General features: G+C 39.0%; 2 protein-coding genes across 3 annotated transcripts in view; both read right to left on the bottom strand.

Annotated features, from left to right (window-relative positions):
- LOC132898612 (alpha-N-acetylgalactosaminide alpha-2,6-sialyltransferase 1-like) overlaps positions 1–13,281 on the bottom strand; it is a 43,312-nt gene extending 30,031 nt beyond the window's left edge. The window contains exons 1-8 of one of the 2 annotated variants that reach the window (XM_060940330.1): positions 12,366–12,450; positions 10,809–11,094; positions 10,535–10,700; positions 7,266–7,434; positions 6,998–7,136; positions 3,931–4,034; positions 3,617–3,700; positions 582–681 (exon numbers count right to left, since the gene is read on the bottom strand). In XM_060940330.1, the coding sequence (XP_060796313.1) occupies positions 582–681; positions 3,617–3,700; positions 3,931–4,034; positions 6,998–7,136; positions 7,266–7,434; positions 10,535–10,700; positions 10,809–11,094; positions 12,366–12,385 (1,068 nt within the window). In that variant the 5' untranslated portion in view covers positions 12,386–12,450. Of the gene's footprint in view, positions 1–581; positions 682–3,616; positions 3,701–3,930; positions 4,035–6,997; positions 7,137–7,265; positions 7,435–10,534; positions 10,701–10,808; positions 11,095–12,365 lie in introns of both variants that reach the window. The other variant, XM_060940331.1, reaches the window with a different exon arrangement.
- A 99-nt stretch (positions 13,282–13,380) lies between these two features.
- The window catches only part of LOC132898613 (matrix-remodeling-associated protein 7-like), a 115,153-nt gene continuing 101,623 nt past the window's right edge, over positions 13,381–26,910 (bottom strand). Inside the window, exons 3-4 of the mRNA XM_060940332.1 lie at positions 16,427–16,535; positions 13,381–14,137 (exon numbers count right to left, since the gene is read on the bottom strand). Of these exons, the coding sequence (XP_060796315.1) occupies positions 14,023–14,137; positions 16,427–16,535 (224 nt within the window). The 3' untranslated portion in view covers positions 13,381–14,022. The remainder of the gene's footprint in view (positions 14,138–16,426; positions 16,536–26,910) is intronic.

The raw sequence follows: 26,910 nt of genomic DNA, 5'->3' as shown, positions 1-26,910 counted from the left end.
TGTAAAATAGGCGCCTTCGTGAATTAATATATGGATCATCGGGAATTACTTTTTATGTTATAAAACATCGCCAAAGATGTCAAAAACGTGTCATCAGCACTTTAAATAAAGTATAAAATCTGGACAATCCAAAATCACATCCTTCTTCCCATTATTATTATAGTAATGATGACATCAATATGAAGAAGAGGAAGAAGGTTAAGAACAGAAATAATATTCATATTTTAGTACTAAGGCTGTGTCCTTCTTGCTGCTTAAAATTTGTAAATTATTAACTGATGAAATATTAATTTATGAATTTTAAGCAGTAAGAAGGACATGGCCTTAGTATTAAATATTATGATTAATACTGTTCTAATTGATTAATTGTGCTGAAGCAACACCAAAAGACAACAAAAATCTATGTAATGAACTAATTAATTAGTGACGGTGTGAGTTCGTGAGGTTAATAAAGATGGGTTGTTTTTTGAAGGAAACGGTTGTCTTTTGTTGTTTCAGCATTATACACACTACACATGGATCTGGAGAAGATCAGCCTTCTGTCTGATGTGTGATGAAAATAATCAGAGATATTTGCTCACGATATCACAGGTGTGAAGAGCTAAGAACACTGTGAACGCTCCATTGGTCGGTCTGTAGATAGCCCAGGCGTGCCCGTTCAGAGTTTTGGATGGCATGAATCTGAAGGGGGACAAAACAAAATCAGTGAGTGTAACTGTGTTCAGTGTAACAGTAAACTTAAGAGGAAGTGTAGCGGTAACAGTCCCGTATCCGAAGTTACTACAGTGACTCAACTGCGATTATGTGATTATGACTGATGCATGATGTGCACACACATTCAGGGTTATTTGGTTTGTTCTAAGAGTTTCAGGTAAAAACCATTCAGGATGTGAATATCAGTGAATAATAACCGAAATGAAGTCGAGGTTATTATTGAACAGTTATTCCCTGAAATCGAGTCGTACATGAGCTGATAGCCGACGGGACGCGTAGCACCGAGTTGTCTATAATCCATGTACGACGAGATTGAGTGGAATAACTGTTTCAGTCTATCCACATTCACTGGATTTTGAGAAACAGAGCATTTTTGTTTTTATTTTTTGTAAATTCTATAAATAAAAACTTTATACAAAACATCCGACAAAATAATTTCCGCTTAGAATGTAAACAAACCGGCAAAATGACAGGAGCGATTTGTGAAAAATGCGATAATAATAATTCTTGAAAAATAAAAAAAGATACGTTCTTAACATCAAATACTTTTATTCCATATTTTGTTGCTTTTTTTGTATTTTTGGGGTTTTGTTTTCAAGTAGAGTTTTTATTTTGTTCTCGGTTGGTTCAGCAACACACTCCGCCATTTTGTTTTTCTCTATTCACGGTATATGAGCTGATTTCCCAGTAGTAGAGTAGCCAATCAAAGCACACAATTGCTCATATCCAGTGAATGTGGATAGAATAATCACTGATATTCACTGACCCTGAGGCGGATAATTGTTTGTTTTAGTATAACAACACAGGTAATTATTATTTTTAAAAAAAAAACGTATTAAAAAATCATTTATTTCAAACTTCAAAAGTGGTATGCAAATGTAATAACTTTGTGGCACAAACTTGTGTCATTTATCTATGCCGAGTCACATAAAATACAGTGGTGCTTGAAAGTTTGTGAACCCTTTAGAATTTTCTATATTTCTGCATAAATATGACCTAAAACATCATCAGATTTTCACACAAGTCCTAAAAGTAGATAAAGAGAACCCAGTTAAACAAATGAGACAAAAATATTATACTTGGTCATTTATTTATTGAGGAAAATGATCCAATATTACATATCTGTGAGTGGCAAAAGTATGTGAACCTCTAGGATTAGCAGTTAATTTGAAGGTGAAATTAGAGTCAGGTGTTTTCAATCAATGGGATGACAATCAGGTGTGAGTGGGCACCCTGTTTTATTTAAAGAACAGGGATCTATCAAAGTCTGATCTTCACAACACATGTTTGTGGAAGTGTATCATGGCACGAACAAAGGAGATTTCTGAGGCCCTCAGAAAAAGCGCTGTTGATGCTCATCAGGCTGGAAAAGGTTACAAAACCATCTCTAAAGAGTTTGGACTCCACCAATCCACAGTCAGACAGATTGTGTACAAATGGAGGAAATTCAAAACCATTGTTATCCTCCCCAGGAGTGGTCGACCACAAAGATCACTCCAAGAGCAAGGCGTGTAATAGTTGGTGAGGTCACAAAGGACCCCAGGGTAACTTCTAAGCAACTGAAGGCCTCTCTCACATTGGCTAATGTTAAATGTTCATGAGTCCACCATCAGGAGAACACTGAACAACAATGGTGTGCATGGCAGGGTTGCAAGGAGAAAGCCACTGCTCTTCAAGAAGAATATTGCTGCTTGTCTGCAGTTTGCTAAAGATCACGTGGACAAGCCAGAAGGCTATTGGAAAAATGTTTTGTGGACGGATGAGACCAAAATAGAACTTTTTGGTTTAAATGAGAAGCGTTATGTTTGGAGAAAGGAAAACACTGCATTCCAGCATAAGAACCTTATCCCATCTGTGAAACATGGTGGTGGTGGTATCATGGTTTGGGCCTGTTTTGCTGCATCTGGGCCAGGACGGCTTGCCATCATTGATGGAACAATGAATTCTGAATTATACCAGTGAATTCTAAAGGAAAATGTCAGGACATCTGTCCATGAACTGAATCTCAAGAGAAGGTGGGTCATGCAGCAAGACAACGACCCTAAGCACACAAGTCGTTCTACCAAAGAATGGTTAAAGAAGAATAAAGTTAATGTTTTGGAATGGCCAAGTCAAAGTCCTGACCTTAATCCAATGAAAATGTTGTGGAAGGACCTGAAGCGAGCAGTTCATGTGAGGAAACCCACCAACATCCCAGAGTTGAAGCTGTTCTGTACGGAGGAACGGGCTAAAATTCCTCCAAGCCGGTGTGCAGGACTGATCAACAGTTACCGCAAACGTTTAGTTGCAGTTATTGCTGCACAAGGGGGTCACACCAGATACTGAAAGCAATGGTTCACATACTTTTGCCACTCACAGATATGTAATATTGGATCATTTTCCTCAATAAATAAATGACCAAGTATAATATTTTTGTCTCATGTGTTTAACTGGGTTCTCTTTATCTACTTTTAGGACTTGTGTGAAAATCTGATGATGTTTTAGGTCATATTTATGCAGAAATATAGAAAATTCTAAAGGGTTCACAAACTTTCAAGCACCACTGTATGAATGTTTTGAAATTGATAAAATAAATCCCAGTCCCACCTTACCTTTGAATAGTTTTAGACCAAACTTCGGAGCATCTTTAGTGCTTTTAGGAACAGCATTTTCTTTCATCATTTGTAATTCTTCCTCACTTACAGTGACGAAGCGATTGGAAGGCATTTTGCTGAGTCGCTCGAGATGATTATTGAGAAATAGTCAGAATTTCTTGACCAATCAGCATGCACGATTTTCTATAATCACCGGTGTATTTATACTAAAAAGCCTTAACCACCCAAAGAGCCATTTTCTTCTTAAAAAGGGTTAGGGTTAAAGGACAAAACTATAAGAAGTACATCAGATTCATTCCTTTTCAAACCTGTTTCGGACGTATCTTAGAAAGTCAGGATGAAGGACATAAAATTTATCCTCTTGGAATCGGTCACCGTAGTAGGTAAAGGGCCTGAGTAAGAAAAGGTTCGTCAGAAACGTGTTACGGTAAATTGTGTTATTAAATCAGCAGCAGAACATCACAGCTGTATTTCCTCAGTACCATTGATTTATGGTTTTAGCTTCGATAAGAATACTGATTACAGCTGGACACAAACATCATACATTTTATGAGCCTGGTAATTATTTGCCACCAGGTTTTATGAAACACAGACAGTACAATGTCTAAGACTGATATCTTACCTGTAACCTCTGTAGGCTCCAGAGGTCATCCTCTTTTTCTCCAGGAGGCCTTCAAGCCAATTAAAATCTCTCATCCCCTCTGGAATCAGGACATATTTAATTCCCTTTGGGTTTAAATGGAAACCAGTTAGTTTGAGTCTCTTATTTTTACCACATGAACACATTAAAAAGCATCTACAGTTAGTTGAAGGTCTTTAACTTAGTTGGAGTCAGGTGATTGCGTCTCCCTGGTACCAAATGAAGACAAAATGAGTTTGATTTATATGAAGACATTCAGTTTGTTAAGTTTCAGGTGTGTTCCATGTTCAGAAACCAGCAAATCATTTGTCAAATAAACAGTTATTCCATGAAATCGAGTCGTACATGAGCCGATAGGTGACGAGGTGCGTAGCACTGAGTTGTCTATAATCCATGTACGATGAGATTGAGTGGAATAACTGTTTTATTCTATCCACATTCACTGGATGTTGAGAAACTGAGCATTTTTTTTTTTTGTAAATTTGATAAATAGAAACTTTATACAAAATGTCCAACAGAATTATTTCCACTGAGGCGGACTTCTTAAAAACCTATCGATGCCGGCGTGAATTGACTTTAGAGTTGTTGTTTTGTTTTTTTGTAGATAGTGCCGTCGTGCTGTCGTGCCGAGGTGTAGAACAGCTTTAGACATTTATTTAATTCTTCCATTGGACATTTCAGTTCTGTAATTTTCAAACTTCTTTGAGCTTTTGAACCCGTCTAAAAAAATTCAACAAATTTTAATGCTTAAAGATGAAGAATGTAAACAAACCGGCGAAATGACAGGAGCAATATGTGAAAAATGCAATAATAATAATCACACATCACATTCACATTATCTGTAGCCGCTTTATCCTGTTCTACAGGGTCGCAGGCAAGCTGGAGCCTATCCCAGCTGACTACGGGTGAAAGGCGGGGTTCACCCTGGACAAGTCGCCAGGTCATCACAGGGCTGACACATAGACACAGACAACCATTCACACTCACACCTACGGTCAATTTAGAGTCACCAGTTAACCTAACCTGCATGTCTTTGGACTGTGGGGGAAACCGGAGCACCCGGAGGAAACCCACGCGGACACGGGGAGAACATGCAAACTCCACACAGAAAGGCCCTCGCCGGCCCCGGGGCTTGAACCCAGGACCTTCTTGCTGTGAGGCGACAGCGCTAACCACTACACCACCGTGCCGCCCCCAATAATAATAATAATTCTTGAAAAATAAAAACGATATGTTCTTACCATCAAATACTTTCATTCCATATTTTGTTACTTTTTTATTTTTGGGGTTTTGTTTTCGAGTAGAGTTTTTATTTCGTCCTCGGTTGGTTCAGCAACACACTCCGCCATTTTGTTTTTCTCTACTCACGGTATATGAGCTGATATTCTAGTAGTAGAGTAGCCAATCAAAGTGCACGATTGCTCATATCCAGTGAATGCGGATAGAAAAATATATGGTTTGCATTTAAACCCACACAAAAAAATACAAAAAATACTGTATATCAAGACATTAATATGGAAATGTATTAGGAAAAACAGAACAACAGCAACTTTATTAAAAGGTATTAAAATAATTAATTTTAATAATAAATAATATATTAAAACAAATAAATATGAAATACTATAAAATAATAAAGATATTTAAATAATATCTGTTTAAAAGACAGCGTTTAAATAAGCAAGCATACAATTGTATATTTTCAGATGTTAACACTGAAGAACAAATGACCGTATATCTATTTACGTCAAGAAACAAATTCTCCATCTTAACATCGTAACACTGAAAAACAAAAATGATCTGTTCAAAAGTGTGCATTTAAATAAGCAAACACACAAAAAGCAAATAAACCAGCAACAAAAAAATAATGAAAAAATAAATAATGCATCGTCAGATATTACTACTGAAAATATACATTCAGTGACCACTTTAATAGGAACTTGTTGTTGATTCTAAGATCCCTGTTCTTGGCTGCAGGAGTGGAACCCAATGTGTTCTTCTGCTGTTGCATGCTGAGATGCTTTTCTGCTCACCACGGTTGTAAAGAGTGATTATATGAGTTACTATATCCTTCCTGGCAAAAAAAGCTCGAGCCAATCTGTCCATTTCCCTCTGACCCTCTCTTATCAACAAGGCGTTTGTTTCCACCCACAGAACTGTCGCTCACTCACTCACTCAGTGTTTTTTGTTTTCTGCACCATTCTGTGTAAACTCTAGAGACTGTTGTGTGTGAAAACCCCAGGAGATCAGCAGTTCCTGAAATACTCAAACCAGCCCATCTGGATCAAACCAACACCCATACCACAGTGAGAGAAAGTCACACTGTGAGATCACAATGTTTCCCGTTCTGATGTTTGAACATTGTGAACATTAACTGAAGCTCGTGATTTGTATCTGTGGGATTTGATGCACCGTGCTGCTGCTGTCGAGGGATCGGCTGATTACACAACTGCAGATGGATGGATGGGTGTTCCTAATAAAGTGGCCAGCGAGTGTGTATATGTTCTATGGTTTGCATTTCAAGAAAGAAAGAATACTGTATACAAAGAAAAAAAGAAAAATTATATATGTTCAACAGTTTGAATTTAAATTTGCAAACAAATAAAATCAAAGTTTGTAATAAAATAAGCAAACCAAAGAAATGTAAAGATATGTATAATATAGTATAAGATGTTCATATTGAGGGGGGAAAGTAATGATGTTTGTTCAAATCTTTACATTTAAACAAAAAAATGTATTTTAAATGAATGAATGAATAAATAAATAAATAAATAAATAAGTAAATAAATGAAGGAAGGAAGAAAGCATAGTAAGATGTTAATAGTGAACAAGCTGTGCAATTAAGATTTTAATTTCCCTTCAAATGTCAGACTTGTGGTCATGATCAGATATCATACACTGCCCTCACACTCATTCTTCTGCTCATTTGTGCCATATGTTTTATTTCTCTCAATAAATAGCAAACGAACTGACAGTTTCCACCCAGAAGCCACAGGATGCACAAAATTTTGCACTCGGCTGTATTTTTGTGATTCATTAACATGGCACCCACCTCATCATGTGGAATGTGTTTGAAGCCGTACTTTCCCAGTCCGATCATAGACTGAGTTAAGGAGAACGACGTGTGCACGTACACCGAGGTTTTATTCCCAACGTCTTCCTCGAAGCCTTTAAGCACTGCTCCATTCATTCTGCTCGAAACAGATGTTAAAGATCAGCATGGGACACGAGCCCTCACCATTAGTGGACTTTGGAATGCCACTGTCAGGTAGCGACAATTTCACAGAAAGTAAGGCAGGAGCTGCAGATACTTCTCTGACCGAAAGACGTAATCATGAGAGTCGATCTCTTTGCCCATTTTGGAGCCGTTGAGAATGCCACCTGTGCCAACTACAGCGCAGCGAATACATCCGTCCTTTGAGCCACTTGGCACTGGTAAAAGCTGATTGTACTTCGGCTTTGGGATCAAATCCACTGGCTTTTTGATGTCTTTACAGAAACTCAAATTTAAAAAAAAGAAGAAGGAGAAGAAAAAGAAGAAAAAGAAGTAAGCTTCATGTTGATTTTGCTCTGAGAAAACGTACAAGCTCAAGAATTCTGCACTTGTCTGTGAAGGTTCTCAGTCATCGTAAACTGTAGGTGCTAAAGAAGGCAACTGGATTTGCTTGAAATCCTTGAAGACGTTTCAGCTCTCATCCAAAAGCCTTCTTCAGTTCTGTCTGACTAGTGGGGAGTTCCAGGTATTTATTCTCTACTGGACCAAAAGCAACCCTAAGAAGAGTCGTTGAGGTCACATGGGTCATCAAGTCATCCTGGAGGTGTAGGTCACTGGGGGCCGGGTGTGAACACTGACCCATGTGACCTCAACGACTCTCCTTAGGGTTACTTTTGGTCCACTAGAGGATAAATACCTGGAACCCCACGCTAGTCAGACAGAACTGAAGAAGGCTTTTGGATGAGAGCTGAAACGTCTTCAAGGGATTTCAAGCAAGTCCAGTCACCTTCTTTAGCACCTACGGAGTCCTGCACTTGTTAATATGTGAGTCGTGCCACGGGATTTGATGCTCTGTTTACAGAATGCGTAGAAACAGTGTTGAAAAGCATGCAATATTTTGCACTGTTTTCGCTTGTTGATCCATTAACTATCAATGAATAATCACCCCAATAGCGCCCTCTAAAGGATACATTTACCACGTTTAACATCATCTACCACTGTGTTGGACTGAGGCTGGTTTTAGACGACTTGAGACAGGGACTTGTTTTAAACGACGACCGTGTAGTTCCTGTCCAGAACCAGAAATGAGTCGACACTCGATGGTGTCCGTTCATTGTACGTGTCCTGACTGATTCTGAGTCCTGGTCTCCATGTTTTCAACACTGCATGCTCAGAAGGAATAAAAACACATTTTATGACTGACTCTCATGCGTCAACAGTTCTAGCTTTGTTGGTAACATTTTGTACAGATTAAAGTTGGTCCTGTGTTAGAGTCGTGTGTTAGAGTGTTTGGCATGGTGCCAACCAATCAACGAGGCATCAAATTAAATTACTGATTGCTGTTTTGCAAATCCACAGTAAAAATCGTGTCATTCTGGTCCAAAAATACACTTTAGATCGAGCTGAAACATCATGTACAAAATCATGGACAATTTGAAGGGATTCTGCCTGGAAAATGGACCATTTTGAGTTGCACACACATGATTTCATGTCAGAGTTACAGTCACTTCCCTCCGTCCAACTTCACTTTGGTTTGTATTTCCTGCATACAGAGGACTGGTAGTGTAATGCAGCAGGTAGAACTCACAATCTCAAAATCCATAATCTGAGCATCTGGTATAAAAATCTGGTGGACTAACACATAATTAACAGTTATTCCACGAGATTGAGTCGTACATGAGCTGATAGCCGACGAGGCGCGTAGCACCGAGTTCTCTATAATCCATGTACGATGAGATTGAGTGGAATAACTGTTTTATTCGATCCACATTCACTGGATTTTGAGAAACAGAACATTTTTTTTTTGTAAATTTGATAAATAAAAACTTTATACAAAATGTCTGACAAAATCATTTCCGCTTAGAATGTAAACAATCCAGCGAAATGACATGAGCAATTTGTGAAAAACGCTGTAATAATAATTCTTGAAAACTAAAAAATCATCAAATATTTTTATTCCATATTGCCTGCGACCCTGTAGAACGGGATAAAGCGGCTAGAGATAATGAGATTTTGTTGTGCTTTTTTTTAATTTTTTTTTTATTTTTGGGGGGTTTTGTTTTTGAGTAGAGTTTTTCTTTCGTCCCCAGTTGGTTCAGCAACATGCTCTGCCATTTTGTTTTTCTCTACTCACGGTATATGAGCTGATATTCTAGTAACAGAGTAGCCAATCAGAGCACGTGATTGCTCATATCCAGTGAATATGAATAGAATAATCATTGATACTTTATAGATATAGTAAAACATATTGTTTGCATGTTGACTGCACCCCTTAAATTAGATTAGATTAGATTAGATTAGATAGAACTTTACTGATCCCTTTGGGAGGGTTCCCTCAGGGAAATTAAGATTCCAGCAGCATCATTACAGATAAACAGAGAAAAGAAATAGAGAAAACTTCTAGATAAATTAAAATAAATTAAGTATTTACATTAGTGCTGTCAAGCGATTAAAATATTTAATCGCGATTAATGTCGCGACTGTCATAGTTAACTCGCGATTAATCGCAATTTAATCGCACATTTTTGTCACATGAAAAACCATTGTAATTCTCTTATCAGCATAAAAAAGTGAATGGGCTTGCTTTGTACCAATTTATTTTTTTTTATTGCAGAGCATAACACTACGGAGCCGTAGAGGGGACATGGTGAATAAAAAAATAACAAAGCGTGGGAACGACTTATAAGGCGTGTGCACGAGATATTAATGCGTGCGCACGAGTTATAACCCGTGCGCACGCTTTGCATTAAGGCGTGCGCTCGGGTAATTAAAAGTGAGGGGACGAGTTACTACGGCTCTGTATAACACGTCTTGTCACAGCCACTGCAAAGTCGGGCTGGAGCCGCCGATGGGAAAATGAAACCTAAGCCGAGCACCGTGGCTCTTCGTCCCGTGGTTCTTTGGGGGGAGGGCAGAGGACTCTGGCTGTGCGGGGCGTGGCATTACAGTCTAGCTGCTATTGTTTTTCTAAGCAAAGTCTCTGTTCTGTTCCAAGTTCCTGGCAGTTTCAAAAGCTTATGAAAAACCTACATCATGTCACAGAGCGTTAATCTCGCGATAAAAAAATTATCGCCGTTAAAATTGAGTCAAGTTAACGCGATAATAACGCGACATTTTTGACAGCACTAATTTACATATACAAATATAAAAAGAATAAGATATGGGGAAGAGAGGAAGGAGGGAAAGAAGGAAAAAGGGCGGCGAGAAGGGGGGGTGGCAGCAGGAGAGAGCTTGCACATTATATCGCACATTGTCCGGTATTGCTTATTGTTAGGCTAGGCTACTGCTCCATCCCGGAGCAGTAATAATCCAGGATGTATTCTGAAACTGTAAATAAATGTCAGAGATGCTTTTTTTTAAACCCAAACTACTCACCAGTATAGGTATATTCCATAAACCCAAACGGGTTGTTGAAGTGTGCTAGACGGTTCCACTCACTCACATTATTGAGGTGGCCTTTGTAGAACCAAAGCTGGATGTTCCACATTACAGCCTCCTGAAACTCTTTATCTTTGGAGTTCTGGAGAGACTTTGAACAGACCTAAAGACAGTAGTTTATGGTGTTACAGAACACAAGACAGCAGTAAACCAGCCATAGAACCATATCACAGATTCCGTGTCATAACAAGAAAGAAAAACAAAACCACACCAGCCGTCGCACTTCGCTGCTCTGCGTATAAACATCCTCAAAGTCCCACTGGGGTAACTTAGTGAAATTTTTCTTATAGAGGATGGGAATAGGGGTGATGTTGGTCTGATGTTTAAGCTCAGATATGCCTAAAGTCACATGATGCTCCGTCGCTCCTTTACTGGTTTTTCCTGAAGACAAATTCCGTGAAGGAGTCACAGTTGTATTGAGAAGCTTTCCTGTGATTTCATCTCCAGTTCCCCAAAATAATTGTGATTTCATCACAGAAATATTGACTGCTTGGTAACTTTAATAAAGAGGGAAAAAAGAGAGAATCATTCTCAATAATAACGCTGACATGACTGGACAGAAAGATACCCTTAGCAAAAAGAAGTTTATTCAAGTGTACTATGAGTATACTTATTTTTTTACTAAAACTGAGGACGTATACTTGAAGTTGACTTGTTATAAACTATATTTTATATACTTAAGAATAGTATAGTGAAGTATACTTGGCTTATACTGAAAAGTATAAACAAAAGTCTAAGACTAAGTACATTAATACTAAGACTTACACTTATACTTTAATACTAAAACGTATACTTTAGTATACTTTTTACGTTTTTCTGCCACAAAGTACTAATACTTAGTATATCTTGCTCCAAGTGCATAATAAGGTCAAGTCACTGACTCATGCTTAACATTTAATTTATATATTAATAGAATATAATGCTGGAGTTTAAAACTTTACAGTATATAGTATGTGTGCTCAATTGCATTATCTTTATGTACCTTAAAATCATACACAAAAACAGAAAAACTTTTGACTTGACTTTATTGATCAAGAGACCATTATGTTTACATTTTTACATGCAAATGTGCACTTTTTCCTTCCATTTTCTCCAGTAAGGAAGGACTTGATTTCATAGGTCTTTGTTTTTTGAAATGTTTGAAAATATATCAAACTTGTTTTCAACATTCTGTCTTGTGATTTTGTAAATGCATCACACTCTTGTGTGCATACAGTATGAGTAAACTTTAAGAATACTTTAAAGAGTATATTTCCAGTATATAAATAGTAAGCTACAAGTAATATGCCAAGCAAACTTAAAGTATAACAAGTAAAGTAGTGAAATAACCAACGTTTATAACAGTATACTTAAAGTATACAATAATAAACTAAAAATAGGGACTCGAAGTATATAACTAGTACAATGGCAGTATATTGATAAGTGTACTTGTGGTATACTTTAAGCATACGAGAGGGATATACCAAGTACATTGATAGTATATAGATGAGTGTACTTGTTGTATACTTTAAAGTGTACTTTTATAAACCTGAAATGTTCCAATTTAGTCCAAAAAAGTATTAAATTTGTATACTTTCTAGGACACTAAAAGTAGTATACTTGCTATACTTATACTGAAGCATACTTAATAAAATGAACTTTAAGTATACGACTTTTTGCTAAGGGGAAGCTCTGATCACTGGAATAAATCTGAGCTTGGATATCTATAATCTAAACATCAAACATCAACATTTATACAATTTATACGAAAACACAAACACAAACATACCTCAGCAGCTTGTCTGGCATCTTGTTCCAAATTACAACATAAATCAGGCCACAGGAAAACAGGAATGCTAAAAGAGTAACTGCTTGGCTCTGCATATTTCAGGATCACCGTGTCTGACATGAGGCTTGTTTGGCTATAAGGGTGTGTCAATGCTGAATGGTTTTAAAAGCACCTCGACCACACCAAAGTAAATCTGTAATGAGGTGTACGTGATGGCAGGTTTTGATGGATATATTGCTCAAGCCTCCTGTTTAAGGGATTTAATATCTGGAATGAAGTATTATTCAATAAACTGTTGAATATTTTCAGAAGAAACTTTTAATGCTGCTTATTTACAGACTGAAGAAACTCATGACTCAGCTGCAACGATTGGATTTTTTTAAACGCGTGTTATGAATATAAATATTTAATTCAATAGTAATGAGGCCACGGTCTTACATCAACTGATCTGGTATACCTAGTGGTGGTCTTCTTCTTCATCTTGGTCTTTTTCTTTGTCTTCTTATTCTTCTTGTTGTTGTTCTTCTTCTGCATTGACCAGATAAAGAACTAGGAACAAAAATGGTCTGTCTTTTAAAAAGTCCTTTATCCATTAAATAAGTGCAGGGTCGACCTTGCATCCTCAGTGCCTCGTTTTGCTTTGTAAGCAAACTGGAGTGGATCCAGTTTGTCTGACAGCTCACCTAACAATAATGTACACACTGCTCTTTCCATACACTTGCACAGGATCGATGTCGGGGCCACTGGCCTGTAGTCCTTCAGATCCTTTGATCGTGTCTTCTTTGGAATTGGAATGATGGTGGATTCCTTCCACTGGTCGGGGACGCTGCTAGTGTCCAAGAGGTGCTGGAACAGCCTGGTTAACACCCCACCTAACTGGGTTGAGCGTTCCTTGAGCACCCTGCCTGTAAGCCTGTCAGGGCCAGCGGCTTTGTCAGGGTTTACTCTATGCAGGATAGAGATTACCAGCTGCTCAGTAATGGTGGGAGCTTGAATACAATAAAAAGACCAGATATTTGATGTTCAAACTGATAAACTTTATTGTTTGTCTGTTGGTTTGTTTTTGTTTTTTGCAAATATTCCTTCTGAATTTGCTGCCTGCAACACGTTACGCTTGTTCTACACTTTGTGATTTTTCTATCAGGAAACCAGTTGGGAAGTTTTTAAGAGGATCTTGGAGAAGTTCATTTGGAGAATTGAACTGTTGCACTTGCTTCTGCAGGTAAAAATCCCAGTGTGTTGTGTATTATGTTACTTTCTGTAGATTTTTCTGTCTGGAACAATACATTGCAAAACAATTAAATGCTGCAGGGGTCATAACATAAACACCTATAACAAAATCTGTGTTTAAAAAAAAAATTCAGGGTGCCTAGGGTTATCTCTCTCTCTCTCTCTCTCTCACACACACTTCTACACCTATTTTTTACGAACAAGGTTGTGAATTGTGTGCAGTTTAAGTCTTAAGACACTTTGAACTTTATTAATTACCCAGTTTTTTCTCACATGACAGAATGTCTAACACTGTTCTGGACTTTAAAATGCCCCTCCCCCACCTTCCTGCCTGACCCTCTACCCCACCCACTTCCGAACAGCAGAAACGGTGACGACTATTAGCATTAACGTTCCATTTCCATGATGGCAGACCAGTGCAGTTGTTTCAGATGGAGTAAAGCTTCAGCTGTTCCTCCATGTCCTTCTCCGTCACCTCCCCGAAAGTGTCCTGGTTTTCTTTCAGCAGCTTGAAGATTGCAGCGAGCTGTTCCCTCTGAACTCTGAAACACACACGTTCAAGAAACATGTAGAAACATGAGAAATGCACAGTGTATTAAACCATTTCGATTTGGAGAGTAGGTTCACTGTCAGAGCAATAAGCAGTGACGTGAAAATCTAGACAGTTAAGTTGAGGACAGATGAAGCATTGGCTCAGATCCTGCCAAGGTTGTGTGCAGACAAATGTGCAAATGTGCACATCATTAGGACGAGTTTCAGTTGGGTTTGACACGATGCCTAAATCCATGAAAATAAAGAATAAATATTGAATTAGAAGGTGTATCCAAACTGGACATCTCATGCACACACACACACGCGAGTGCTGTGTGTGTGTGTGCGTGTGTGTGTGTGTGCGCACACATGCATGAGATGTCCAGTTTGGATACACCTCCTAATTCAATATTTATTCTTTATTTTCATGGATTAAGGCATGTTATGTTGAACAGTAATGATGGATGTTGTTATTCTGAAATGTGCTCACAAACTGACAGTTCTATTATACACAAACTCTGGCATGTGAATTTTATTGTTGATTTGAGGCCTGTCCAGGATGTGCCTCGCCTCTCACTCTGAGCCAGCTGGAATCGGCTCCAGCTTCCCCACGACATGGACGGATAAGTGGCATAGATAAAGGATGGATGAATTTCAGGGTGTGTACAGGAAACATTATTCTATAGTCATTGCATGCACGGGGGGCAGAGAGGGAGAGGCAGGCAGACAGACAGACAGACAGACAGACAGAAATAAAGAGACAGTGAGAGAGACAGAGAGAAAGGCAGAGAGGAAGGGAGAGAGACAGTGAGAGAGAGTGAGACAGAGAGAGAGGGGGAAGACAGAGAGAAAGAAAGAAAGAAAGAAAGAAAGAAAGAAAGAAAGAAAGAAAGAAAGAAAGAAAGAAAGAAAGAAAGAAAGAAAGAAAGAAAGGCAAGGCAAGTTTATTTATATAGCACATTTCATACACAATGGCAGTTCAATGTGCTTTACAGAAGTAAAAACAAAAACAGTAAACAATAGAGAAATAAAATTACATAAAATAATTGTATCTTTATTCTAAAATAATTAATTAAAAGAATTAAAAGAAAATAATAAGAATTAAACAATAGTAGAAATAAAATATTAAAATGCCAAAAAGAAAAAGAAAAAGGAGAAAAAGAAAGAAAAAGAAACTAGCAGAATAAAATAGAATAAAGTTAAAGTAAATTTAAAACATGCAGAGAAAGTAAAGATTATAAAAAATGTAAAAAATATTAATTATTTAACAGAAAGCATCTGAAAACAGCTTGGTCTTTAACCTAGATTTGAAGCTGCCAACAGCAGGAGCATTTTTGATGTCCTCTGGCAGTTGGTTCCATAGCTGTACTGCATAGTAGCTAAAAGCTGCTTCACCACACTTTGTTTTAACAACAGGTTTTACCAGTAAATTTTTCTGTTGCGATCTGGTAGATCTGATTGGGTTAGGCCGCTGCAACATATCAGAGAGGTAATTGGGCCCTGGACCATTTAGAGATTTGTACACCAGCAGCAATGCTTTAAAGTCAGTTCTGTAGCTTACTGGAAGCCAGTGAAGGGACCTTAGAATTGGAGTAATGTGCTCTGTTCTTTTTGTTCGTGTGAGAACCCTCGCCGCTGCATTTTGAACCAGCTGAAGTCGTTTGATGGTCTTTTTTGTCAGGCCTGTGAAAAGGCCATTGCAGTAATCAACTCTACTAGAGATGAAGGCATGTATTAGTTTTTCCAGATCATTTTTTGACATAAGTCCTCTTAGTTTGGAAATGTTTTTTAGGTGATAAAATGCCGTTTTAGTGATTGCTTTCATGTGACTGTCAAAGTTTAGCTCGCTGTCAATGAAAACACCAAGATTTTTAACCATTTCTTTTGTTTTAATCCCTTTTGTGTCAAGAATAGTGGTAATCCTGAGTCTTTCGTCTTTTTTTCCAAATAGAATTACTTCTGTTTTATCTGTGTTCAGCTGAAGAAAATTTTGTGACATCCAGCTATTGATTTGATCGATACACTGGTAGAGACATTCAAGGGGGGCATAGTCATTAGGTGATAGAGCAAAATAAATTTGGGTATCATCTGCATAGCAGTGATACAAAATTGAATTTTTATTGATAATTTGCCCAAGTGGGAGCATATAAAGGTTGAAAAGTAATGGTCCAAGAAGGAAAGGAGGGAGGAGGCAGAGAGAGAGAGATAGACAAAGAGAGAGTGACAGAGGGGAAGAGAGAGAGAGGGGGAAGGTAGAGAGACAGAGAGAGAGAGAAACAGAGGGAGAGAGAAATGTTTACCTCTGTTCTTCCTCCAGTTCTTCTTTACTCATCATCTTCTCAAGCTGGCTCGTCCGCAACCTACCAGGCATGTACTTTAGGGTCTGATCCTCATCATCCATCCTGTTTACTGTTACACACACACACACACACACACACACACACACACACACACACACAAGAGATGGAACTGAATTTGAATACATTATTCAGACTCAACAGCTCAACTGATAAAAAAATGACGATTGTTTTTTAGAAATTCATGCAAGTGGGAGATTTTTCTTTCTTTCCTATGAGCGCGTGGTCGGATCTTAAAGGAGTACGCCACCCCCAGGTGAAACTGAGTCAGTCCCTGCAGTCCCTAGAGTTGGATGAGTGAGCCAAAGCGTTTTGTAGCCGACCCAGCCATTGTCCTGATCTAGAAACGCCCCGGTTAGCTTTAGCTTAGCGTAGTCGCTGTAATCCGGCGTGTCCAGCTAGCATTGTCGTTGCAAAAGTGAATCAAATAACTCAAGATTTTTTATAATTATTTCTCATGACCTGTACATTCACATCGAGTACACATATCACTGCAAATTAACACGAAGGGATTTACTAGACCAATTTATATCTGGAACTATTTTCGGCCACAGCACAGGCAAAGCACCGCTGCAGGCGCAAAGACACCGCGCAGCACCTGAAAACCCTGGTTTCCCTGGTAACACTGGTGTATTGACGGAAGTTGTGGTGCTGCGTGGTGTCTTTGCGCCTGCAGCGGTGCTTTGCCTGTGCTGTGGCCGAAAATAGTTCCAGATATAAATTGGTCTAGTAAATCCCTTCGTGTTAATTTGCATTGATATGTGTACTCGATGTGAATGTACAGGTCATGAGAAATAATTATAAAAAATCTTGAGTTATTTGATTCACTTTTGCAACGACAATGCTAGCTGGACACGCCGGATTACAGCGACTACGCTAAGCTAAAGCTAACCGGGGCGTTTCTAGATCAGGACAATGGCTGGGTCGGCTACAAAACGCTTTGGCTCACTCATCCAACTCTAGGGACTGCAGGGACTGACTCAGTTTCACCTGGGGGTGGCGTACTCCTTTAAACCCGTGGGATGGTCAAGGACCAAGAACCACCATCAACATGAACAAACATTACAGCATTCATTCATCCTTAGGAACCACCTGGGCGGGGTTATGGTGGGTTAAATTAGTACTGTAGTACGATGTTCTTTACATTTTGTGAACTAAATCCATGACCACATATCAAAGGCAGGTACAAAAAAATAACAACAAACGTGATTTGAAATATATTTACTATAAATACACAGATTATAGAAAATCAAACGTGCTGATTGGTCGAGAAATTTGGACTATTTTCTCGATAATCATCAAGCGACTCGGCAAAATGGCGTCCAATCGCCTCGTCACCGTAAGTGAGGAAGAATTACAAATGATGAAAGAAAACGCTGTTCCTAAAAGCACGAAAGATTCTCCGAAGCTTGGTCTAAAACTATTGAAAGGGAAGGTGGGGTTGGGATTTATTTTATTGATTTCAAAACAAAGTATTTTATGTGACTTGGCGTAGATCAGTGACACGAGTCTGCACCGCGAAGTTAGTACATTTACATGAAGGTTCTGAAGTTTGAAAATTGTTTAATACAATTGTTTAAAATAAATCTCATGTGTATTTATACTAAAACAGTTATCCACCTCAGCCTCAGTGAATATCAGTAAATAATAACTTCAAGCTCGATTTGTGTCCATTATTATTCACTGATATTCACTTTACCTTCGGCAAATAATTGCTAAATAAACATAAATACAGACACAGGAACTGAGTTACCTTCAACACCTACTGGAGGGTTGGGATTTTTTTTTTTGCCAACTCAGAATTGTGCATGTCGGATTCCTAACATGGAGAAAAAAGCTCCTGTTTTCCGCCGCTCAAGAACATAGACCTTATTTACGAATGCAGCACTGACACTTGTGCAAGATTTATTTGCTCCTTGAGTTTTTGATATCTTGAAATGATCAGGCATGTTCAACACGACACGGTTATACCCTACTCATTAAAACTGAACTCACAGGTAAATATGCAGCAGGAGGACATGACTGATGCCTGACTACGGGAACTTTCTCTTTGTTTATACAGCAGAACAAGCATCATTTTATGAATTACAAATTAATGCCGCTTTTCCACTACCAACGCGGCTGAGTCGGGCTGAGCCGTGCGGTGCTGAGTTGGGCTGAGTCGAGCTGAGTTGGGCTGTTGGAGTTGCATTTCGACTACAACCGCGCTGAACCGTGCTGGCTGGAAGTGGGTGGACACATTGGGTGGAGTTAGCGAAAGTGGGTGGACGTCGCGTGATGTCGTTAGGCGGCGCAAACAGTGACGTCAGTGACCTTTTAAGCGGTAGTCTCACAACCCGGATAGTAAACAATAAACATGGAGGACATGGAGTCGTTAGTGTTGCTGGTCTTGGTGCTGTGGCTTGTTGTCACCGACAACGCCAATAGATACTGGCAAGAGCGTATAGATGAGGCGAGGCACATAAGGCTTCAGAAATTCTCGTAATTCGTAATTATTCTTCTTCCGGGTTTACGGTGTTTACAGATCCCAGCGTGCTCGCGGGGCATGTGTGGGCATGTGAGGACACTCCTCCTCACCAATCAGTGCACAGGGGAGTGTCTGCTCACGCCCCTAGCCCCACTCGGCTCGGTTTGGCTCGCTTCAGCCCCACTCCAAAACCGTGCGAGTTTTGGGTACTGAGTAGGGCTGAAGCGAGCTGAGTCGTGCTGCTCTGAGGTAGTCGAAACGCGAGCCGTGTCAGGCTGAAGTGAGCTGAAAAAGGGTAGTGGAAAAGGGCCATAAGATTTCCAAAACGGGGGGCGGCACAGTGGTGTAGTGGTTAGCGCTGTCGCCTCACAGCAAGAAGGTCCGGGTTCGAGCCCCGTGGCCGGCGAGGGCCTTTCTGTGCGGAGTTTGCATGTTCTCCCCGTGTCCGCGTGGGTTTCCTCCGGGTGCTCCGGTTTCCCCCACAGTCCAAAGACATGCAGGTTAGGTTAACTGGTGACTCTAAATTGAGCGTAGGTGTGAATGTGAGTGTGAATGGTTGTCTGTGTCTATGTGTCAGCCCTGTGATGACCTGGCGACTTGTCCAGGGTGAACCCCGCCTTTCGCCCGTAGTCAGCTGGGATAGGCTCCAGCTCGCCTGCGACCCTGTAGAACAGGATAAAGCGGCTACAGATAATGAGATGAGATGAGATTTCCAAAACAAAGTAGGACGCTTGCTTTGACCAGTACCCTGGATTGTATGCTACTGTCTAAAATACCATTTTGGAAAAAAACAGGGTAAAGTCTATCCCAAAAGATTCCCTTGGCACCTGCAGTATAATAATGTGCATTTATCTGAAGTGAGAAAGTCTAAAATTTATTGTATGATAAAATTATGAGGAACATTACTTTTGGTTACTGGCATAAAACAAAAACATACTGTGACGAGAAACGTTTACACTCGTCATCTTCAAATGCTTTTAAATATTAAATAGTTTACATTATTTGTAAGACTTACAAAAGGAGCTTTTAATACTAACACGAAAAAAACCCCACCTTTTACTGGTCTTTATTAGGTTCAACAAGTTTAATTAGGTGTTTATTGAATACTAAACAGCTATTTATTTATTTATAATTGTAACACAACCTTGGGTATGAGAAATGTGCTATACAAGCTGATAATAATAATAATAATAATAATGGTTCTCAAAGATAGTTATCCATGCAGGAGCTAATGATATATGCCTTTGTTGGTCTGAGGTTACTAAGAGTAACTGTGTAGAGGTGTTTAAATTAGCGAAGGCGATGTCCGATGCTGTAGTATGCTCTGGCCCCATCCCAATGCGGCGTGGCGATGTAGCTTACAGCAGGTTATGGTCGCTGAACTGCTGGCTGTCCAGGTGGTGCTCTGAAAACAGTGTGGGCTTTATAGATAATTGGGCTAATTTTGAGGGCACTGCTGGCCTGTTAGGGCGGGACGGTATCCATCCCACTCGGGAAGGTGCTGCTCTCATTTCCTGCAGCATAGGTCATAGTCTCAGAACAGGCCTAGTTAATTTCTGACAATCCAGAGCCAAGGCCAGGGAGCAGACGAACAGGCTAAACCGACTGTCTGCTAGCTGCACAGAGTCGTCACTCAGGGTCCACTACATCGAGACTGTGTCTGTTCCCCGAGCTCAACAAAAAGTAGAAATACTCAGAGAGTTTGTTCCAGTAACCTAATCAATATAAAATTAGATCAGACTGACTGTACAGCTGCTGCCAGCACCTTTGATCTAAAGGTGGGGCTATTAAATATTAGATCTCTTACATCTAAAGCACTAATGGTTAATGAACTCATTACTGATCAGGAGTTTAATGTACTGTGTTTAACTGAAACATGGATTAAGCCAAATGAATATATAGCATTAAATGAAGCGAGTCCTCCTGGATACAGTTATATACACCAGCCTCGTCTAACTGGCAGAGGACGAGGCGTCGCGGTTATTTATAATGATTATCTGGGTGTAACACAAAAACCTGGTTATAAATTTAATACATTTGAAGTTCTTCATACTCATATAATGTATGTAGCCTCGAAAACTAAGTCTACCCAGTTAATTCCATTACTTATTATTTACAGGCCCCCGGGGCCATATTCTGAGTTTCTTTCTGAATTTGCAGATTTTATCTCAGATCTGGTTATTTCCTTAGACAAAGCTTTAGTTGTCGGAGATTTTAATATTCACTTTGATAACCCAGAAGACCCTTTGAAAACAGCGTTTGTGTCCATTTTAGATTCAGTAGGGATTAATCAGAATGTCATAGGACCGACCCATAATGGTGGTCACACCCTCGATCTAATACTAACATTCAGATTAAACGTAGACAATATAGTCATACTTCCACAGTCTGAAGTTCTCAGATCATTATCTCATCTCATTCAAACTATGTCTGAGTAATAATATATGCACCTCACCACGCTACTGTATTAAACGTACATTCACGTCAACTACTGCACAGAGCTTTATAAATGATCTCCCAGAGCTGTCAACTTTGATTGGGTCACTGTCAGCCCCTGCAGAACTTGATCAGGCAACTGAATGCTTTGAGTCAACGTTCCACCATACTTTAGATAATGTAGCTCCTCTTAAAAGGAAAATGGTCAGAGAAAAAATTAGCACCCTGGCATAATGATGACACTCGCACTTTAAAACAGACCACTCGAAAATTGGAACATAAATGGCATCAAACAAAATTGGTAGTGTTCAAATTAGCGTGGAAGGAGAGCTTCCTGAAGTATAGAAAAGCTCTTAGTGCTGCGAGATCAACATATCTCTCCTCCCTAATAGAAGATAACAAAAATAATCCTAGATTCCTATTTAATACTGTAGCAAAATTAACCAGGAATAAGTCCACTATAGACACATGCACACCTGCAGTATGTAGTAGTGACGACTTCATGAATTTTTTTAATGACAAAATTGAGAATATCCGACAAAAAAATTCAAACTACTAATTTAAGGTCAGACAATGTAAGTGACCCTGTAGTTAACAATATAACTGTATCAGATCAGCAATTAGAATGTTTTACTCCCCTTAGAGAAACTGAATTACTTTCATTAATCTCCGCATCAAAAGCCTCAACTTGTGTACTAGATCCCTTACCTACACGTCTATTCAAACAGATAATACCTGAAGTAATTGAACCGCTTCTAAAAATAATCAATTCTTCTCTTATGATTGGCTATGTACCCAAATCCTTTAAACTAGCAGTTATCAAACCCCCGATTAAAAAACCTGACCTTGATCCCTGTCAGCTGTCCAATTATCAGCCAATATCAAACCTCCCCTTTATCTCCAAGATCCTTGAAAAAGCTGTGGCACAGCAGTTATGCTCATATTTACATAGGAATAACATCCATGAAATGTATCAGTCAGGATTTAGACCTCATCATAGCACAGAGACAGCTCTGGTTAAAGTAGTAAATGACCTACTGTTGGCATCTGATCAGGGCTGTGTCTCGCTGCTTGTGTTGCTTGACCTTAGTGCAGCATTTGATACCATTGATCATTCCATTCTTCTGGATAGACTAGAAAATGTTGTGGGAGTTAAGGGAACGGCTCTCTCCTGGCTCAGCTCTTATTTAACTGATCGTTATCAGTATGTTGATGTAAATGGTGATATTTCTAGACGTACCGAGGTAAAGTTTGGTGTTCCACAAGGTTCTGTCTTGGGTCCACTGCTTTTTTTCTTTATATATGTTCCCTCTGGGTGATATTATTCGTAAACATTGTATTAGTTTCCACTGTTATGCTGATGACACACAGTTGTATGTTTCTGCAAAACCTGATGAGAGACACCAGCTTAATAGAATTGAGAAATGTGTGAAGGACATTAGACACTGGATGCTTATTAATTTCCTTCTGCTTAACTCTGACAAGACTGAAGTACTTGTACTCGGACCACATGCAGCTAGAAGTAAGTTTTCTGATTCCACAGTAACTCTGGATGGCCTTTCTGTTTCTTCACGTGCAGCAGTAAAAGACCTCGGAGTGATTATTGACCCCAGTCTTTCATTCAAAACTCACACTGATAACATCACCCGGATAGCTTTCTTTCATCTCTTTTTTTTTCTTTCTCATCTTATTTGAACTACTACTTCATTTTATTATTTTATTTTTACTATTGTTTAATTCTTATTTTCTTTTAATTAATTGTTTTAGAATAAAAATAAAATTATTTTATGTAATTTTATTTCTCTATTGTTTACTGTTTTTGTTTTTACTTCTGTAAAGCACATTGAACTGCCATTGTGTATGAAATGTGCTATAGAAATAAACTTGCCTTGCCTTGCCTTGCCTAATGTCACTACATGACGCAGAAAAACTAGTTCATGCTTTTGTTCCCTCCAGGTTGGACTGTTGTAATGCCTTACTGTCTGGATGTTCCAGTAGGAGAATAAACAAGCTCCAGTTAGTTCAAAATGCAGCAGCAAGAGTCCTTACTAGAACTAGAAAATATGACCCCATCACCCCTGTCTTATCCACACTGCATTGGCTCCCAATCACATTTTGTATTGATTATAAAATACTACTATTGACCTTTAAAGCACTGAATGGTCTCGCACCACAGTACCTGAGTGAACTTCTGCTCCTCTATGACCTGCCACGCCTACTTAGATCAAAAGGTGCAGGCTATCTGCTGGTACTTCGTATAGTGAAGGCTACATCAGGGGGCGGAGCCTTTTCTTACAAAGCCCCACAGTTATGGAACAGCCTTCCAAGTAGTGTTCGGGAATCAGGCACAGTCTCAGTGTTTAAGTCTCGGCTGAAAACATATCTGTTTAGTCAAGCCTTGTGTTAATGGTGTTTATGAGGTAAAGGTGTAGATCTGGAGGATCCTCAGACAGAGTGTTTTGGTAAACTGGGATGTATGGATGCTGTCAGTCCCCACTCGCTTGCTCACTCGAGTTTGTTGACGGTGTAGTGGCTGCTGCTTTATGTCCCGGGGCCCCTCATGCCTGTGTTACCTTCTGGCTCTCCCCTTTTAGTTATGCTGTCATAGTTAGTTGCCGGAGTCCCTGCTTGTACTCAGTGCAATATGTATACTGTTCCTACTTATTCAGGTGACATTGGGCATACCGAACAACCTGTGTTTTCTCCCCCCCCCCCAAATCTGTCCCTCTGAGTTACATGTCGGTTCTGGGATCGAGATGCTGAACCTCTTCTGCTCCTCAGACCTGCCTGATCCATCCTGGTGCCCTGTGTCTGGTTGGAGTCTCATCGCATCGCTCCTGTGGATGGCGGCCCCATGTGGACAGTAGGGGGTTGCACCTGGAGGACGCTCTGGACTCTTGCAGTGGTGCTTTTGTGGCTGGAGACTGCAGTTGACTTGCTGACTTTGGGACTGCAGTTGTCGTGAACGGTTTTGCGCTCGGGTTTCTGTCGGTGGGGGGTTTATAGCATCAACAAAGCTGACTTTATGTCCGGACTGTTAATGTTATAGTCATGTTGTCTGTTGTTGCCCGGATGGGGATGGGTTCCCTTTTGAGTCTGGTTCCTCTCGAGGTTTCTTCCTCATGTTGTCTGAGGGAGTTTTTCCTTGCTGCCATCGCCCCGGGCATGCTCATTGGGGATAGATTAGGGATAAAATTAGCTCATATTTTAAGTCGTTCAAATTCTGTAAAGCTGCTTTGCGACAAAGTTTATTGTTAAAAGCGCAATACAAATAAACTTGACTTAATAATAATAATAATAATAATAATAATAATAATAATAAAAAATCATCCTAATGTTTTTTAGGATGCTATTTCTCCCGCAGTTTTCAAGTCATCACCAAATTTCACATGAAGAATCCGTCTGGGCTGAATTACGTTGCTGTGACTTTTGGTACTGATCTGGAATGATCCATGAAAAACGGGATTTTTTTTTCAATCACTTGTAACTATCAATTTTCATGATTTTTTTTCAACCAGTTTTTTTTTTTTTTATTAAGCGTATATACAGTTTATAGTCTCAGTCTTCCAAAAGTGCTTTCAAACATCTAGTCCAGACCTTTTTATCTCAACAGCTTTTAGAGGAAGAACTCAACCCTTTGTCATAATCAAACTAGTCCTTTGTTTTTATATTGTCTTTGTCCTGTTAATTTTTACACGTATTTGTTTACTCACATTATGCTCCAAGTATTTTATTAGTGCAATATTTAGTTGTGTATATTACATACATAGCCCATGTCTTTAACATTACTGTACTTTATTTTTATACACACACACACACACACACACACACACACACACACACACACACACACACACACACACAAGTTATATATGAATGTAAAGACAAATCAACAGCTTCTCCGTATCCAAACCTGAACAGGATATAGATCCGGGCAGCAATTTTTTATCCGCCATAAAAAATGATTGCTGCTACTACACAGATGATCAATACAACCAGAACATTAATCCTGAGGGCAAATTATCAATCATTCATTTCAACAGTAGAAGCTTATATGCAAATTTCAATAACATTAAGAATTATTTACATACATTTTATAAGCCATTCAATATAATAGCGATATCTGAAACATGGACTGACACTGAAAAGGTAAAGACTTTGAATTAGATGGCTATGAACTCAGATACATAAACAGACAAAATAAGGGTGGTGGCGGAGTTGCTATACTGATAAATCTTTAGACTTCAGGGTTTTGAATGGAATGACAACTGGGATTGATAATCTACTTGAATGCTTAACAGTTGAAATCTGCATGGAGAAGAATAAAAACGTTACTGTTAGCTGTATTTATAGAGCACCAGGGTCAAGCATAGATACATTCAGTGAGTGGATGGAAAGTGTATTTTCGAAAATAGGTAATAAAACTATTTTTGTGTGTGGGGATTTCAATGTTGATATATTAAATCCAAATAAACACAATGCTACAGACGAATTTATCAATACAATACACAGTATGAGCCCATGTCCAAGAATCACTAGACCCAGCAGAATTACAGCTCATTCTGCCACTCTCATTGATAATATTTTCACCAATGACATTGATAATAATACAATAAGCGGATTATTAATCAATGACATAAGTGACCATTTGCCAGTGTTTACAGTTTATGACATCAGACACAAGAAAAAGTCAAACAAGCAAACAGTATATAGACGAGTAAGAACAAAAAAATCCATTAATATCCATTAAGAATCCATTAATACACTAAAAATGAATTATTGGAGTATAATTGGGATATAATATATATATAGAAAAAGACGTTGACCTTGCATATAACGAGTTTCTAAGAATATTTTCCTCATTATATGATAAGCATTGTCCAATTAAGAAATATAACAGAAAACTAGCATATACAAATTGCCCATGGATTACAAAAGGTCTACAAAATGCTTCCAAAAAGAACTAGATAGAACTCGACGCCAACGGCGTCGATGGGGACGCCTCCGCCCGGTAGACTACATGCCTTATTAAAAGTTGTGATTTGGGGATGGACATTTGACCTCACAGTAATCGTGACCTGGCAAAATTACTTGTATTAGCCTTGGAGATATTGTGTTCACAAGGTTTGCGGACAGACGTTTGACCTCACAGTGACCTTGACCTTAGACCTTTTGATCTCAAAATCTAATCAGTTCATGTTTGTCCCAAAGCGCACAAATGGTGAAAGTTTGGTGAAATTCCTTTCATTAGCCTTTGAGATATCGTGTTCGCAAGGTTTCGGGACGGACGCACGGACAACCCGAAAACATAATGCCTCCTGCACCTTACGGTGACGGAGGCATAAAAATACACTCTACAGAGATTTCATAAGACAGGGAACTAAAGAGGCAGAATATAAATATAAAAAATATAAGAACAAGTTAACTGATATTATAAGGGCAAGTAAGAAAGATTATTACAAGAGGATATTAGATGACAATAGAAATAACATTAAAGGAATATGGAAAATACTAAACAATATTA

This window comes from Neoarius graeffei, chromosome 14 (genome assembly GCF_027579695.1).
Source record: "Neoarius graeffei isolate fNeoGra1 chromosome 14, fNeoGra1.pri, whole genome shotgun sequence".
In the NCBI taxonomy this organism is placed as follows: Eukaryota; Metazoa; Chordata; class Actinopteri; order Siluriformes; family Ariidae; genus Neoarius; species Neoarius graeffei.
Note: the sequence above shows the minus strand (reverse complement) of the source record. Positions and strands in the feature narration are given on the sequence as shown.